General features: G+C 48.5%; 1 protein-coding gene across 9 annotated transcripts in view; it reads right to left on the reverse strand.

The window, feature by feature from the left end:
* Positions 1–16,749, reverse strand: part of MED12 (mediator complex subunit 12) — a 52,429-nt gene that overhangs the window by 17,519 nt on the left and 18,161 nt on the right. For all 9 annotated transcript variants that reach the window (XR_014004453.1, XM_081180373.1, XM_081180370.1 and 6 more), the window contains 17 exons: positions 13,373–13,517; positions 12,024–12,142; positions 11,251–11,394; positions 9,418–9,581; positions 8,425–8,556; positions 8,096–8,323; positions 7,322–7,466; positions 6,275–6,395; positions 6,036–6,137; positions 4,865–4,978; positions 4,570–4,724; positions 3,192–3,371; positions 1,944–2,015; positions 1,358–1,512; positions 1,027–1,188; positions 810–921; positions 126–215 (listed from right to left, as the gene is read on the reverse strand). Coding sequence is in view for 8 of the 9 variants with exons in the window: in XM_081180373.1 (XP_081036499.1) it covers positions 126–215; positions 810–921; positions 1,027–1,188; positions 1,358–1,512; positions 1,944–2,015; positions 3,192–3,371; positions 4,570–4,724; positions 4,865–4,978; positions 6,036–6,137; positions 6,275–6,395; positions 7,322–7,466; positions 8,096–8,323; positions 8,425–8,556; positions 9,418–9,581; positions 11,251–11,394; positions 12,024–12,142; positions 13,373–13,517 (2,340 nt within the window). In the remaining variant the exon portion in view is untranslated. The remainder of the gene's footprint in view (positions 1–125; positions 216–809; positions 922–1,026; positions 1,189–1,357; positions 1,513–1,943; positions 2,016–3,191; positions 3,372–4,569; positions 4,725–4,864; positions 4,979–6,035; positions 6,138–6,274; positions 6,396–7,321; positions 7,467–8,095; positions 8,324–8,424; positions 8,557–9,417; positions 9,582–11,250; positions 11,395–12,023; positions 12,143–13,372; positions 13,518–16,749) is intronic.

Here is a 16,749-nt window from a genome sequence, read left to right on the forward strand (position 1 = left end):
GAGAAAAAGGCTGGGTCCAATCCTCAGGCTTATGGTCCTGCCAGCTGGAGACATTCCTTGTTCTTTTTTTCTGGCAGCACCTTGGAAGCCAGAGGAACTTGTGCCCCACCTCCCCTGGCACTTACCAGATTGAGCCTCAGCTTCAGCGCCTCGTGCATCAGCTGCTTCGCTTTGCAGTCATCCTGGTACTGATCTTCTCGCCAGTTGGTCACAATCTAGGTGGGCAGAGAGGAGACTTGCATCTGGCTAAAGGCCAAGCATGGAGTGTCCAGCCCCACAGCCCCAGAAGCTCAGAGCAACGCCACCCTTAACATGCTCCTGTGACTCAATGCATGAAGAACAAAACAGGTGCGCAGGACTTCATATGAGGCAAGAAAATAGCTCCAGGGATGTACCGAAGTACCCTCCCTCTTTTTCTCCCTCCCTCCCACAACCGCAGCCATTGAACATGCCCTGGGGATTTTGCAGGAAGGGCTTCTGGGGCAGAAAGTTCCAGGTTCAATCCCTGGCATCTCTAGGTAGAGCAGGCAATGTCTCTTGCTTGAAACCCTCAAGAGTCACTGCCAGTCAGTGTTGATTGACCAATGGTATAACATGGTATAAGGCAGCTTCCTATGTCCCTGGAAACCTGGAGAAATGCCACCAGTCAGTGCGGACAACACTAAGTTAGACAGACCAATGGTGCATGTTCTCTGGAGCCCCTTAGCTTTAACACTCAAGCCACCACCTGTGCTCTTCCCAAGAATCATAGTGGGAGTTGTGGAAAGGGTCCTTTTGCACTTCTGATGTGGCCACAGCAAATATCTTACCTGCTGAACCTGGCTGTACAAGGAAGTGAGGAGGCCCTCACGCTGCTCATCCTGGCCTTTCAGGCAGGTCAAGACCAGGGACAGAAAAGGCTGCTGGCTCAGCAGGGACATGCTGCAGGTGTACCATGGTGTGAAGAAAGAAAGAGAGAAGGGTTGAGTGATGGCTCCTAAGACAGCCTCCCCAGACCCAGCCTCCTTCTCCTTTGGGCCTCCTCACCTCTTCTGTTTCTGGCGGTCCCGTTCCTTGCGGGATGAGGAGCCCAAATGCTGCCCTTTCTCCAGCTCGTCTCCTGCAGCCTTCAACACGTAGCCTTGCACTGAAGTTGGGAGCTTGGCAATGAGAGGGGCCACCAGCCACACACCTGATCTCTCCAAGGAGCTGGGGAAGGCAGGCAAGAAGAGTTGTGGTAAGCCTCTCCTTATTATTTCCTGCAAGCTTCCTCATTTCCTGCAAATTTCCTTTTTTCCTACAAACTTCCTTGTTTTTTTTTGCAGGAATCCCTTCCCACCACTGCCCTGTTCTCCTGTGCCTTTTTGCAGACGCTCACCTGAGGATGGGCTTGGCTTTGGTGCTTGCTGGCACAAAGCTTGTGGAGCTGCAAAGGCTGACGATGCCGTTGCTGGCCAAGTTGGTTTCAGCTGACTGCTGGAACACTTCGATGGTGGCCTTGGCAATGTTCTCCAGGAGGGAGTTCATTTCCTGCTGCAGAGAGGTGAAGCGGAGCTTTTGAGCAGCTAACTTCCTCATTTGTTCCAAAGAAGTCCCCGTGCCACGGGGTTGTTCACTCTCCAACTGCCTGCCCCAGGCACCCGCCCCTTCTGAGCACCCTTTGCAATCACATCTGATGCTGGGGAAGAGCCATAGCTCCGTGGGAGAGCATCTGCTTTGCATGCAGAAAGTCCCATGTTTGATTCCAAGCATCTTCAGACAGGGCTGGGACTCCCTGCCTGAAACCCTGGAGAGTTGCGGCCAGTCAATATAGATAATTACAGCACTAGAAGGACCAAGGGGCTGGATTCCGTATAAGGCAGCTTTCTGTGTTACTATGTTGCTGCACACAAACATGAGGAGAGTGGCCCTTGAATACCCGCATCATTCCTATGCTATCCCCAAATGTGGCACTGAATGCTTACGTTGTTTGCCGTCTGCTTGATCATGAGCTGCAGCTCAAGCAACGACTGTCGCATTGTCCACTGGTCCAGGTTCTGGAAGAAAAACAGACAAGCTGCCCATCACCCACCTGCTTGCTGTGGCAGTAAAACTCACTTGCATCTCACCCCCTCCTCTACTTTGCCAGTGCAAGACTGAATTTTTTGGCACCCTTTGCTGTTCCAGAATGAATGAATGAATGAATGAATGAATTATTATTTATACCCCGCCCATCTGGCTGGGTTTCCCCAGCCACTCTGGGCGGCTTCCAATCAAATATTAAAAACACAATACGGCATTAAACATTAAAAACTTCCCTAAACAGGGCTGCCTTCAGATGTCTTTTAAAATTAGGATAGTTGCTTATTTCCTTGACATCTGATGGAAGGGCATTCCACAGGGCGGGTGCCACTACCGAGAAGGCCCTCTGCCTGGGTCCCTGTAACCTCACTTCTCACAGTGAGGAAACCACCAGAAGGCCCTTGGAGGTGGATCTCAGTGTCTGGGCTGATCAATGGGGGTGGAGACGCTCCTTCAGGTATATAGGACCAAGGCCGTGTAGGGCTTTCAAGGTCAGTACCTACACTTTGAATTGTGCTCAGAAACGTACTGGGAGTCAATGCAGGTCTCTCAGGACCGGAGTTATATGGTCCCAGCAGCCCCTCCCAGTCACCAGTCTAACTGCCGCATTCTGGATTAATTGCAGTTTCTGAGTCACCTTCAAAGGTAGCCCCATGTTTATTTATTTTTCCAGCTGTCCCATAGCCTTCTTTTACACACCCCAAAATGCATCTTCCTTACAAACCTATGAACAGGGCCATGTTTAAAGGAAGAGGGGCTGGGAGAAATTAATTCTGTGCTGATGCAGGCTGATTGTTAAGTGACCAACCTCAATTATAGAAGCTAAGCAAAAGTGAATCTATCTAATTATTTTGCACCTTGCTTGCACTAGATTTTTAGGAAGAAGAAAAAAAGAAGTCTCATCTTCCAACCACAGAATATCCTCTTGCTAGCATCTCCCATGTATGCAATTAAACATTCTTGCATCCTAAGGGTCTAGAAAGATTTAACAAAAATTAAAGTGAGAGTCTGCTGAATTTTGCACTGAACTGTAAAGAGCAAGGCTCTCGCTGGAGCTCACACTGCCACGACCTTCAATCACAATGCAGGCTTGCCCTGCAGCCCACTGGGAAGTCCATGTTTAGCCCCAAGGAAACTGTAGCTGCTTGCACCTGTAAGATGCGCTTGATCCTCTGCCGCTGGGGATTCTCGCCCTCCTCGTTGTCGAGCAGCCGGTGTGGGTAACAGATCAGTTGCATCAGCCTTTGGGCCTGGGTGCTGCTCAGGACAGGATCCTGCAGGTCATTGCTGTCTTCACACAAGGATTTCAAGCACCGCTCACCCACCCACTCCTGCAGGTGGAAGAGAGCATACAGGGGTGACAGTGCCCCACTCAGCCTGGGAGGCCTTGCCTCTGGGACCCACCATCTGAAAAGGCTGGTGCCTCTTCACCACACCACTTTTGCTGGTCTGCACTGGCTGCTGCTCCATGCACACAGCCCTGGCATCTAGACACCCAAGCTTCTGGGAGAAGTTTGTATGCCAAGCATGTTACCAGAGTCACATGGCACAAGGCAAAGAGCAGCCTCTGGCCAGCTGAGTCACAGCTGGACTGCTGCAGAGTGAGCCAAGGCTCCCACACTGGGCCCTTTCTCTTGCACTGTAGAGGGAGACACTCCCTAGAAGAGGTGCTTACTAAAGTCTAAAACTGCAGGGCAGGGAAGGAGAAAGGACAGTCTAGGTCTTTGGGAGTTTGAAGTTCACAATACAGTGGTACCTCTGGTTACGAACTTAATTTGTTCTGGAGGTCCGTTCTTAAGCTAAAACCATTCTTATCCTGAGGCACACTTTTGCTAATGGGGCCTCCTGCTGCATGCGTGCCTCTGGTGCACGATTTCTGTTCACATCCTGGGGCAAAGTTCGCAACCAAGAGCAGCTACTTCCTAGTTAGCGGAGCTCATAACCTGAAGCGTTCATAACCAGAAGCGTTCGTAATCACAGGTTCCACTGTAGCGTAATGAAAAGAACAGGACCTTGGATAGCTCCAAGGGCACCTGCTAAGGGAAGCTATTGTAAACATTGTCTCTGCAGGGGGCTGATGTCTAAGGGTCGGCTGACCAGACCTGGAGTGTCTCCCAAGAGCTGCTGACTGCTTGGTTAAAATCATCATCCTCATCATTGTTAGAGGGCCTTCACCTTATTTTGCAGCCTCTGGCTTCTGTGGAAATCCTCTGAATTTGAGGACAGTGGTAGGGCTCTGTCCATGAGGGCCACAAAGGAAGTGCCAGGGGCAATTCCTAACCCACTGGATGTAGACTGAACATTCCCTTGTCTGATTTCTCTGCCAAGGTCTCCAGATTGTGGAGTCCCCTGGTCCATTCATATTCTGGAACTCAACCATGTCCCCAGAGTTTTCTAAGGCATGTCAACGAACCCATGGGGACCTCACACAACAAGCCAGAACTCTGGCTGAAACCTGTCCACCATCCATGTCTCTGTGGAACAGGAGGCAGGAGCAACAGAAGGGCAAACAAAACCCACTATGCTCACCTGTTGACAGATGCTCCTCAGGACGTACTTGGCATAAACGTCCAGGCTGGCTGTCTCTATGGAGACCATCCGGCTTGCAGGCTTCTTGTCATCTTCCACAAGATCATCCACCCCGGCCGGATGGGAAAAGCCAGAGCCCTTCAGTTCGGCGTCCCCTGCAACCAGGAGCAAGGGTCACCCAGGGCAGAGACCCACATGTAACGGCCACATGTTGCTGTGCCTCTCAGATGAGGCAGGACTGTGCCCATCTCTTCATGTTCCTGGAGACAGGAACCTACATTCCCCAGGCACATACCCAGTACGAAGACAGCCTTCAACACAGCAAACACGGCTCCGTCCACAATGCGGTTCTGGGAAGCAGCCAGCAGGTGTCGATCGCAGGAAGAGCGGATGCCCACTGACGGCTTGCCTGCAGCAAGGTGACAAGGGAAGGGAAAGGCTCTTGCCGTGAATCGACTATGAATACTCCAGACCAAGCTGGGAGACAAAAAGGCACCCAAAGGCAATGCAGTAGCTGGTGAACACAGAGCAGCCAGGATGGTGTCATTGTACAGAACATTTAGCCATTGCTTATTGTTAAAGCCTTGGTGCTTGGGAAAGCTACAGTGATAAAAATTCTGGTCAAGAATGGAGCCTTCAGGACATTGTGAGAAGTGTTTGCTGGCCTCCTCCCTGGGACATTGGGCATACCTTGGTTTCTTTGTGATCTTTTTGGAAACAGTTATGATAGCCCTGTAAATAAGCCTACAAAGTTACTCTCCTGCTTTTTATTTTTTTTTAGTAAACTGCTTTTGGGTTTTTTCTTGACAATCAAGCAGTGAATGGAATGGAATGGTGGCCAGACCCAGCCACAGTGCTCAAGACACCTGCTGGCTCTCAACCTAAGAGGAGCCCCAAGAGGGGTTCCTATCATGCTTAGCCAGTATGACCAATGGCTAGAGATTATGGAAGCTGGAGTCTGATGACTCTTGGGACTGTCACAGGGTCTGCATCCCAGCAATAAATGGAGACTTCCATTTAGCCATCCCAGCTAGTAGCTACTGTGTAGATATTTAGGGCCATCCAGTGCATTACTGTGGCCACAGGGAGTCACCATAAGGCACCAGAGGCCTGACTGGCCACCAGGACAAAGGCTGGCTCAGTCAATGTGGGAAGGTGGTTTTGACCGGCCATGAGAAAGAAGGGCAGATGTCACCAGCTGGCCAAGTCAGGAGACACAGCAAACGAGGAAGCAAGGAAGAGGTGGTAAAAGAGTGTTTAGGATCAGTTAATGGAGTTAAGGGAAGAACTTGCAGACACCACCCCATGGGGATGCTCTGCCCCATAGGCTGAAGAGACAACTGTCAGCAGCAACAGGTTGACCATGAAACTGCACAGCAGGAAAGAGGGTTCGGGGAGAGCAGCATCCTCCATCAGGGCAAGAAGAGACACGGAAGAGGAAACGCCCCAAAGGAGCGATCACTTACTGCTGTCCTGCTGGCAGGGGTTCAGCTGCGGGGTCTTGAAGAGGTGGAGCAAAATCCGGCAGGTCAGGCGGGCTCCGGGTTCCGAGTCCTGCTCGCTGCAAGCTGCAGAAAGGTAAAACCACCAGTGGCAATCGATCTGAGCTGACCCTCTACTTTTCAAGGAAGGTGGGCAGGCCTCCATTTGCAAGGCCCCTTGCTAGGCAGCAGGAGGGTCCCAGCCATTGCAAGCAGGCACTCACCAGCATTGAGCAATGAAGGGATGGCAGCACAGCGGATCAGGTCCTCGAGGAGGAGGCACTGGCGAGCAATGAGGATGGCCACGAACGTGGCAAGGGAGTCATGGAAAGACAAATCACTCACCTAAGGGAAGGAGAAGGCCACAGCTGAGGCTTTTTTAATTTTAAAAAAAGTTGCTTCTGTGGAACTGTAATCACTCAAGAGCAATCCACACACAAGACCTCGTCACACCATAGCCTCAGGCTGGGGAGTATTTATCTTTCTCTTTCTTTTAAATAAAGTTTTATTAAGACTTTTCATAATATAATTAAGAAACAAACTGAGCTAAACAAAAAAGAAACAATAAAAAGAAGGAAAGAGATAAAAGAGAAAGGAATAAAAATTACAAAAAGTCCTCTCCGACCTTAACTTTTGTCCCATAAGCATCCTCCAAGCTCTCACCTGGGAGCATCCCTTTCTTCCCCCAGCCTCTGACCCTGGGATCTCACCTTCCCTGCCTCTCACACAGGGTCCTTTACCAACCGTCTGTCACTTTCACCTGCATGCAGTTCTTACCAAAATATAGTAGGAGAGAATGTTAAAGGGAATAGTAACAGAATAGAGAGAGAGAGAAAAGGTAAAGAAATGAAAAAAGAAATGTCTTTGACAGAGATTAAAATTCCTCAGGGTAAAGCCCTTCAGGCAAATGCAGCACTCCACAGTATATATTTAGCTAGCAGCAGACATAGGAACACAGGAAGCTGCTTTGAACTGAGCCAGACCATTGGTCTATCTCGCTCAGTACAGTACTGTTTACACTGGCCAGCAGCTGCTCTCCAAGGTTTCAGGCAGATTCCCTACCAGGAGATGCCAGGACTGAGCCTGTGACCTTCTGTGTGTAAAACAGGTGCCTTTCCTCTTTCTAGCACCCTGTGTATTGCCTTGAGTTGCTCCTCAAGGATTTCACACCCTGATGCTTCTCCAGGTACCCTCAGCAGCCTCCACGCACACTCTATCCAGCACAACCTCCAATGTCTCCACCCCCATCACAGCCCAGGCCCTGCCCTTACGTCCACATTGCAGAGGAGGTCATTGAAGCCACAAGTCCCATTGTTGGAGGAGCAGCACAAAGCCTTCAGCACACCCAGCCACTCGGCACTGAGTGACTTGCAGTAGCCCGTCAGTTCAGCACACAGGATTGCGATGTCGTTGACCCTGCACAAGGAAAGGCATTGGTGGTGGTGGTGACGGCCCTTGGCCTGAATGGCTTCAAAAAGAGGCGATTACGACATACTAAATGGAGAAGAAACCTAGCAGTGGTTATTTAATTGTGGTGGTCAAATGGAACCTCCACGTGCAGAGGCAGTATACCTCTTAAGAGACCTGCACTTGTTTAGGCAGGTCTGTCCAGAAATGTAGAATGGTTCTTTTGATCTCGGTGTTTGGATCCTAGTTTTAGCTTATAGTGACTTTTAATGATTTCTGAAGGTATTAAATAATTGTTGTCAACTGGTTTTTTATGGTGAATTTATTGGTTTCTTCTTTTTGTAAATCGCTTCGAGGCTTTTCCACTTACAATCAAGCAGTATGAAAAGCATCACAATTTTTAAATTTTTTTAAAAAAATGCTATATGCTTCTAGGAGGGAGGCAAAAATGTAGGCAAGGCCTATTGGCTTCATACTTTTCTTCTTAAGTGCCTGTTGTCCCCTGTAGGAGACGGGCTGGTGGGCCGGACAGCTCTGCTCTAGTCTAGCCCATCCAGAGCCCTTACATGGCTAAAAAGTGTCACTAAGAGGAGAGATAGCCTAGCCCAGAGGCCCAACCAGCCTAGTCCAGCTCTCACCGATCAGGGTCGTGGTGCCCCACACAAACGTGCATGAGGGCGTTGCACACAAAGCTGTAGCGGTTGGCCGGGTTGTCGGTGAGGCTCTTGCCCAGGTTGGTGTAGGTGAAGTTGTGGGCCGACGGATTCTCGATGGTGTCGATCATGAACAAGGGCTCCCACAGCATGTTCGAGTCGGATGGCTCCACGTTGCAGTAGATGGTGTTCTTCACCTTGGAGCAGAAGTCGCTGGTGGGGAGAAGGAAGGAAGGTGGATGAGGTCCTTTTAGGTAGGAGAAACAAAACGCACTTCCCTGCGCCACCTCCCTAGACAGCCAGATGGCACTCACCTGAACAGCTCTCCAAATTTACTCTTCAGGTGGCTGCAGGAAGTGTAGAGGTCATAGAGGTATGCTAGGATGCAGCGTTCTGCAGAAGATCCGTCGGAGCGGTTCATGCCGTGCTTCACCACCCCACACAACCTGAAGGGGCAGAAGAAAGCAGGGTGAAGGAGTGGTGAGAGGGTTGGATTAAGTCAGGGAGGGTTCCAATCCTCCACTTGGTCACCTTGGGGCAAGCCACAGTCTCTCAGCCTAGCCTTCTGTCATCAGCGCACCCCCTCCCCATCCCCAGTCTGGTGTATAGGCAACTATTCCCAGGTCTGTGCTCTATGGAGCACTTGCAGCAACAGAGGGCCACACACCCTCCACCAGTTTATGTATCTCCCCCTGAAGGCCTGTGTGCACACAGCCGGAGACTACGCCTGTGTGGAAGCTGCTGCTGCTCTTCCCTCTTCAATCCCCTCCTGGTTCTGGGAGACAAGGGTGCAAGAAAGGGCAGGGAAGCTGCCCTTCACTTGCCCAACCTGCCTCTTCCTCCTCTTTTTCTGACCAATCCTGTGCCCTGCCTCCCATCTCCGAAGCTTTCCCTGCCTCTGACTCTTGCCTACTGACTAGTACAGGTCCCCACAAACCACTGCCCCCTTCTCATGACTCCAGCCCCCTTTCCCCTCAGGCACACTCATCAGCATCCTGCCAGTCCCTGACACGATTGTTGTGAGGATTAAAAGTGGGAGGGAGGCAGAGAAACATTTATGCCTCCTCAAGCTCCTTGGAAAAAATGGTGCGATATAAATGTAGCAACAAGTTTACAAATAAAGTGAGAGAAACTGTGATTGAAGGCAGGGCGGTGAGGGGAAACTCAACATGCAGGGGGCAAGCAGGGCATTTCCACAGGGCATTTCCGGGCATTAAGGATGGGGAGCTGCACCAACAAGAAGCTCTTACGCAAGGCAAGGCCCCTGACACCCTTAGAGCAGCAGCTGAGAAGCACTGGATTCCTACCCTTCGAATACTTGTGCCATCTGGTCCTGATTCAGGATAAGGCAGGAATGATAGTGCCGCAACACGGCCACGATGCACAGGCACAGGCTGGTGGTGTAGCTGCCCACCAGGTTAGAGGACTTCAGCAGCAGCTCTGCCTCCACCACACTCAGCTCATTCAGCAGCTGGATTCAACACAAGAAAATGTAAGGATTAAAGGAGGCATGTGTGAGTGACACAGCAGACTAGCTTACAGACCTCCGTCCCCAGCCCCTTACAAAAGCTGTTTCTGTTGACAGAAAGAGGTCAGGAGTTGAAGTTTTCCAAAATAATAGTGAGGGGCTTGGAGATGTAGGTCTATGGCCCCCTCACCCATGAACTCTCTAAGTAGCCAGTGGCCAATTCCCCGCGGGGCCCTCCTCTCTCCCACATGCTTAAATGAATTACTTTTCCCTTTGGGGCAAAGCCACAATTTGTTGTAACACCTGATCCAGGAAGCTGTGACTTGCACATAGCCTCCAAACAAGGATCACCAACCAGCTGCAAACAACAGCTTGGAATCTTGGGTCTGGAGAACACAATCAAACCAGAGTTTGCAGGCCAGGCATCACAGTGGCAAGTGATGGGCCTTTTAAAGTGAAAATGTATCCAAGTTTTGCTATTTGTTTTGGTAAATGAAGCCGCAAGATTTCTCTCGAGGCAGCTCAGCTTCAAGGTTTGCTGGACTACAACTAGCTAGCAGAGCCAGTGGTCAGGGATGATGTGAACTAAAATCCAAAACAGGTGGAGACTCAGGTTTGAGAAACAATGTACTAAAGTATCTCCAGTATCAGAGACAGCATGCTCCAGAATAAGTTGCTGGGGAGCACAAGTGAAAAGAGCACTATTGCACTCCTGTCCTGCTTGCGGCATTCTCAAGCGAACCTGGTTCACCACTGTACAATAACATGGGTCTGGGCCCTTGGCCTGACCCAGCAGGGCTCTTCTGGTGTTCCGATGGAACAGAGGAGGGAGAAGCAGACTGGAGAAAGGCAAGAAGCAGACTTCTCTTTTATGAAATACAAAAGGCAGAACATGAGATGAAAGAACAGAGAAGATGCTCTGATCCTGGTTGGTGGGTGGAGACAGCTCACTTGGACGCCTCTCCCCCTCTGGACTAACAACAGTAAGGTGCAAACGGTTTGTGTACAGTCATATATCAGGTTTAATATGCTTCAGGTTGAGCGTTTTCAAGTTACGCTCTGCGGTGACCCGGAAGTAACGGTTTCGACGCATATGCATGCGCTCAAAATGACATCACATGCATGCGCGGAAGCGGCGAAACGCAACCCGAGCACACGCGTGTTACGTTCTACTCAGGATGCGAACAGGGCTCTGGAACGGATCCCGTTCGCATCCAGAGGTACCACTGTTACATGCACTTCCATTTGGTGTGTACAATTTTGTTCTGTCTGTTCATTCTCACTGCTATCCTTTCACTGCTATTGTATTTGGTAACATAAGAAGAGCTCTGCTCCATCACCTGACCACTGGAGAAGATGGGAACTGTGAGTCCAACCATGTTTGAAAGACGATTGCTTTCTCCATCCCTGACTTAACCAAGCACAAGGTTTCTGGAAGGGGTGGGGTCAACGCGTACAGCAGCAGGACCCAACCAAGTGCCATCCAGGTGCCTTGGACCACCATTCACAACAGCCCAAGCCAGCTGTGCTGATGGGTGCAGGTGGAGTTGTAGTCCAAAACATCTAAAGGGTATCAGGCTGGAAAGGCTGCTATAAGGAAGATGGGAGGGAGAGAAATGAAGAGGGGACCGAAGCGGCTTCTATCATCAACCCCCAGCTTCGAGATGCCCACCTGGATGGCGAAGTCGATGAGCCCACTGATGTTGAGCGAGTACTCCATCAGGTCGAAGATGAACTGGACGTGCTGCACCAGGGGCAGGTGGTAGGACATCCCTAAGGCAAAGCTGGTGATCTGCTCTAAGACGTTGCGCGATACCTGGAGTTGGGGAGCAGGGGGTCAACAGCCACCGATTACGAAGCCGCTGCCTTGCATCAAGGCAGCCTGTTGGTCCACATCGCCTGGGGTGGGTGGGTGTCAGCCCTGGGGGGGTCCAGGTGCAGCCCTCCAGTCCTCTCTGTCTGTCCCGGGCCATGCCCCCTCCACAGGCCATACCCCTCACTGGCCCTGTTCTGTCCCCTCCTCTAGGGACTTTACCTGGGTGGAATGTGTCCTTGCACTGTGATGGGATCTCTTGCTTGCCTGGATGAAGGATGGAGAGCGGGGTGTGTAGGTGTGTCTGGCCATGCCTACTTTGGCCACACCCACCATTGGCATCCCCTGCCCCCCCCAAAAAAACTTGCACACAATGGAATATGGCCCATGGCCTGAAGAAGGATCTGCATTGCCTGATGTAGCTCAATACTGTTTTCACTGACTGTCAGCAGCTTTCTTTCTTTTTCTCAACATCTGCTGCGTGAAACTATAGACCGGAGATGCCAGGGATTGAACCTGGGACCTTCTATGTACATAGCACATGCTCTGCCCCTGAGACACATGTGCCTTTCAGTAGTCAGCTGAAAGGCACATGACCAAAGGAGATCCCTCCTCACGCACAAGGCACACACCTGAGAGGTGACAAGGTGCTGGTCAAAATGAGAAAGGTGTTGGAACTTAGCAAAGATGTCCTCGGCTGTCGGGAAGGCCTCTGGCTTGTTCCGTTTCCTTTTCTGCCCCTCCTCTCCCCCTATACAGAAGGAAGGAGGAAAAACAAAACAAAGCAAAACCAGACGGCTGCTGCTTAGTTTTTGCTTAGAAATGTAAGCTCCACATTTTTCATTTGCATAAACACAAAGAGCAGCTTCAGGAAAACCATAAACGATACAATGTCAGTAGAAAATCAATGTGAAAATGGCAATGAGTTTTGCAATTACTCGGTAAGTACAAAAAGCAGCAGTTTTCAGTATGGTAGTTGGGAATTAGAAGCACTGTATATTATTGTCCCCCAAAAAACCTCAGCAAACAGAGTGGTTTTTAACCTGGGGCCTGAAAGGTATCTCAGAGAGGGCCCCTGAATATCCTGGAAGATAGCATTCCATAGGCTAGGTGCCTCAAAATAAAAAGCCTCCTCTCCAGGTGTGGCTCACCTAACCTTTGCAGGCGGCCTTCAGAGGATGACCTTAGCAGGCTGGCAGATCATCAGTTCATTACCTAAGTAATTAGGCCCCAGATATTGGAAAGGCTGCTTCCTTCCCTGGAGACCCTCTCTTATGTTAAGATCCTCTTGGTAGCTCCACCACCCTCAGAAGTTTAGGGCATGAAAGCAGCCCAGGAGAGTGTTCACTATCTGTGGCAGCACTTAAGCTATGGAATTCACTCCCCACAGAGGCACATGTAGCATCTTCACAGGACAGCTTCTGTCCCATGCTGAACACGCACCTCTTTATTCTGGCTTTCAACGCCTGAGGTGTGTGTTTCTAGGAGCCGCCCTATTCTTTTGACTGTAAATTGCTTTAACTGACTTTAATATCATGTTTTTACACTGCTGTAATGTGGCCCTGGGACCTTACGGTGAAGAAACATGACGCAGGTAAGAAATGTAATAATGGTAACAATAAGATGATAGTGATATTGGAGATGACCATTCAGGTAACCTGGTCACAGGCCACTTGGGTCAAAAGCAGCACTCTGAAGTAGGCCAGGAAGCCAACACAATTATTTCAATACTGACCAAATGTGATCTCACCCACATGCACTGCCATATTTTGAACACATTGTCCTTTCCAGTGTTCAAAAGAAGCCCCATGTAAAGTGCACGATCCCATAACACAGGGTTTCCCAACTTTGGGACTCCAACTGTTTTTGGACCTGTCCACTGGTCTTGCTAGGTAGGGATGATGGGAGTTGTAGTCCAACAATGGCTGGAGACCCAAGTTTGGGAAACCCTGCTCTTTGGACACACAGGTGCCCCACAGACCTGTCTCTGCTGTGCTCTTCCTGTTTAACACCTTCAGGATATCTTTGGTTATCTTCTTGATGGCATGCCGTGCCTCATCACGCTGCTTCCCAACACCAAAAAGGACCACCAGCCGCTGGTTGCATTCGTGGCTGCTTGACTCCTCCTGAGAAGCAAGAGGTTGGAAGGGGTGGGTGTCAGCTGCTGATGCCAGGCGGGGAGGTTTTCCCGCTACCAGTGTTAAAGAGGCCCTTGCCTACCTCACAAACCCAATGAAGCAGGGTGTGGGGGACCTCAAAGACATTTCCCTTAAACCATGCTCACCTACCCCACACCTGATGTCAGGTGCAGTGGGCAGGTACTGGAGTGGCTGCAAAGGGACAACTAGGCAGGAGCAAGGTGCACCTCCACCAGCATTGAAACTGCTGCCAAAATAGAGGGAAGAAAACCTCAGCTCTAATGGTCATTTCAATGCAAACAGCTTGGTGCTGCAGCAACAGCAAAGCCCCTTGCAAGGCAGTTCCCAAGCGCCTGACCACCAACTGGCTTCCAGGCACTTGGGAAGTGCTGCACAATGGACTTCAACAGGCGGGTTGCCCAGAGAAAGGTCTGGCCTGCTGCATCAAAAACAGTACTCTTTAGTGCAGGGTTGGTGAACCAAGGCAGAGAACATAAAGCATTCCATAACGTAGCAGGCAGTGGGAAATGCTTTTGATAAAAATACAAGAGTTGCTCATAGGAAGGTGCCATGTTGAAAATCAGAACTTTTGTCCACCCAGCCCATGATGGGCCTACTTTGTCCCTCAGCAGTTTGCAAGAGTCTCAGAAAATGAGATCTTTCCCATCACCTCCTATCTAAAGCCTTTGGCTGAAAATGCCAGCAGTCAGACCTGGGAAGTTCTGCATGCAAAGCGCACACTCTGCCACTGAGCTGTGCCCTCTCTCCTAAATCTACATGCATAAAGTAGCTGGCAGAGAAAAGTTTATATGGCGCATTGGCCATCTTTGCCACACTGCACCATGCACTAGATCAAGGGTGGGAAAGTTGTGGCCCAGCGGATGATGCTGGACTTCGATCATCCCTTGCCAGTGGCCATGCTGGCTGCTGGGGCTGCTGGGAGTTGGAGTCCAGCAACATCAGGAGGGCCACAGCCCCCACCCCGCTCCAGATCACAGTCTAAGAAGCTGCCTCCAAGTTTCTACTTTGCAAGTTGTTTCCAAGTCACTCTGAGTTCATGTTTCTGAAAAAAGCAGCTAATAAATATTAATCATAATAAGATGGCTGATAGGTCGTTTTGTTTTGTGTCAGTAGCCAAGCCCTGCTAGTTACCATACTACCTTTTTAAAAAGGGGGGACAGCCACATTAATGTTTTTATAAATCAGGTGGGGGGCGGGGAGAGGAAGCATGTACAAATTCATGTTCTAACTCAGGGCTTTCACATTTCCTAGAGTCCTCCCACCTTCTTCCGAAAGGTGGGAAAGCACTAACTAGCACACTGTCAGAGCCCTCAAACCTCCCTCCCAGAGTGCCATGCTTACTCAGCTTTGGGAAGGCAGCGAAAGCACGGGGGGCAGGCATGTTAAATGTTGAGGGCTGACAAAAGAGGCCTTGAAGGCTGCATGTTGGACCACCCTGTTCTAACCCAGAAAGGTAGCAAAACCCAAATGATGCAGGTCATGGGCAGAGAAGTTTGCAGAGAAGTTTGACAAGCACACAGAAGCAACTTCCGCAAATGATATCTCCCTCGTGTTCTTGAGGATGTAATGAGGGGAAAGTGACAGCATCTCAACTACACGGAAGGCAGTCGTGAGGAGGGAATTAAGTGGTGTCAGGTGGAATATGCAGCTTGTCATACCCCAGATGGATTTCTGCAGTGCTAAAAGTTGGAGAGGGACTGCTGCAGGCAGAAGCCACCTCAAACACCATACTAAGTGGCCTGTTCCCATCTAGCAATATAAATTTATGCACAACAGGTGTCTTCTGCCAACAGAAACACAAGACCCAAATTATACACAACCTATTGTTCTTGTTTACATATGAAAAACACACACAACAAAGAATCTCCTTAGAGAGCCTTAAGGGGAAAAGTGCCAAACAAGATTTCCTTCACTGTAAATACAATGGTGCACATGACATCAAAACACAACAAGACCTACAAATTCTTGGCAGGATTATCTAAAACAACCATTAAAGGACATTATGAATATGATTTTAAATATGGGCGAGCTGCCAAAATCATGGAAGAATTCTTATATAATTTTGATTCCTAAACAAAGCATTTGATAATGTGTCCTGCGATTTTATGTTTAAAGTTTTAGAATATATGGGTTGTGGAGACACTTATATAAAAGGAGTTAAGGTAATATATACTGACCAGTCAGCTAAGCTGATGGTATATAGCGTTCTGACTGAGAAGTGTAAAGTAACTAAAGGAACAAGACAAGGCTGTCTGTTGTCACCTTTGTTGTTTATAATAGTTTTAGAAGTTTTGGCGCAAAGAATAAGATGTAATCAAGATTAAAGACATAAGAGTGGAACAGAGGCAATATAAATTAAAAGCATGTGCAGATGATGTGGTGATATCTGTAGAAGAACCAATAGAGTCAATCCCCAAAGTATTATAAGCGATTTTAAAAAAATGACGAAATAGCAGATTAATAAAGGTAAAACCAAACTCTTGCTTAAAAATATAAAGAATAAGAGTAAGAACAAATTACAAGATGTATCCAGTTTAAAGATTGAAAGAAAGGTTAAATATTTAGGTGTATGGGTAACAGCAAATAATATAAATTTATATAGAGACAATTATTTAAAAACCTGGTAAGATATTAAAAGAAATTTGCAAATTTGGAACAGAATGAATCTTTCATTATTAGGTAGACTGTAGACCATAAAGATAAATGTGTTGTCCAGAATGTTATTTCTGTTTCAATTGATTCTGGTGATTGACAGGACAGATATATTTGGCAAGGAGAAAAACCGAGAATAAAATATAAAATAATGATAGATGCAAAAGAAAGAGGTTTTTCCCTGCTGGATATGAAATTTTATTATGAGGCATCCTGTCTTTGTTGGTTGAAGGAATGGATGTTAGAAAATTCACATATTTTAGACTTAGTAGATCATGATAATATTTTTGGCTGGCACACTTATTTATGGTACAAAAGGTGAAAGTTCATAAAGAATGTACAAATCATATAATTAGGAAAAACTTGTATAGAGTATGGGATAAATACAATAATTTATTAGAAGTAATAAATTAATTTTGAAAATTAAATTAAAAATTAAAAAAATGGCTCTCATCACTGGAAGCTATAGTGGTAAAGAAAAAGAATATGATAGAAGGGTGGGCAACTTATAGAAAACTATTAAAACAAGAGGGAGGAGAATATAAAT

This window comes from Podarcis bocagei (genome assembly GCF_964188305.1).
Source record: "Podarcis bocagei genome assembly, chromosome: Z".
In the NCBI taxonomy this organism is placed as follows: Eukaryota; Metazoa; Chordata; class Lepidosauria; order Squamata; family Lacertidae; genus Podarcis; species Podarcis bocagei.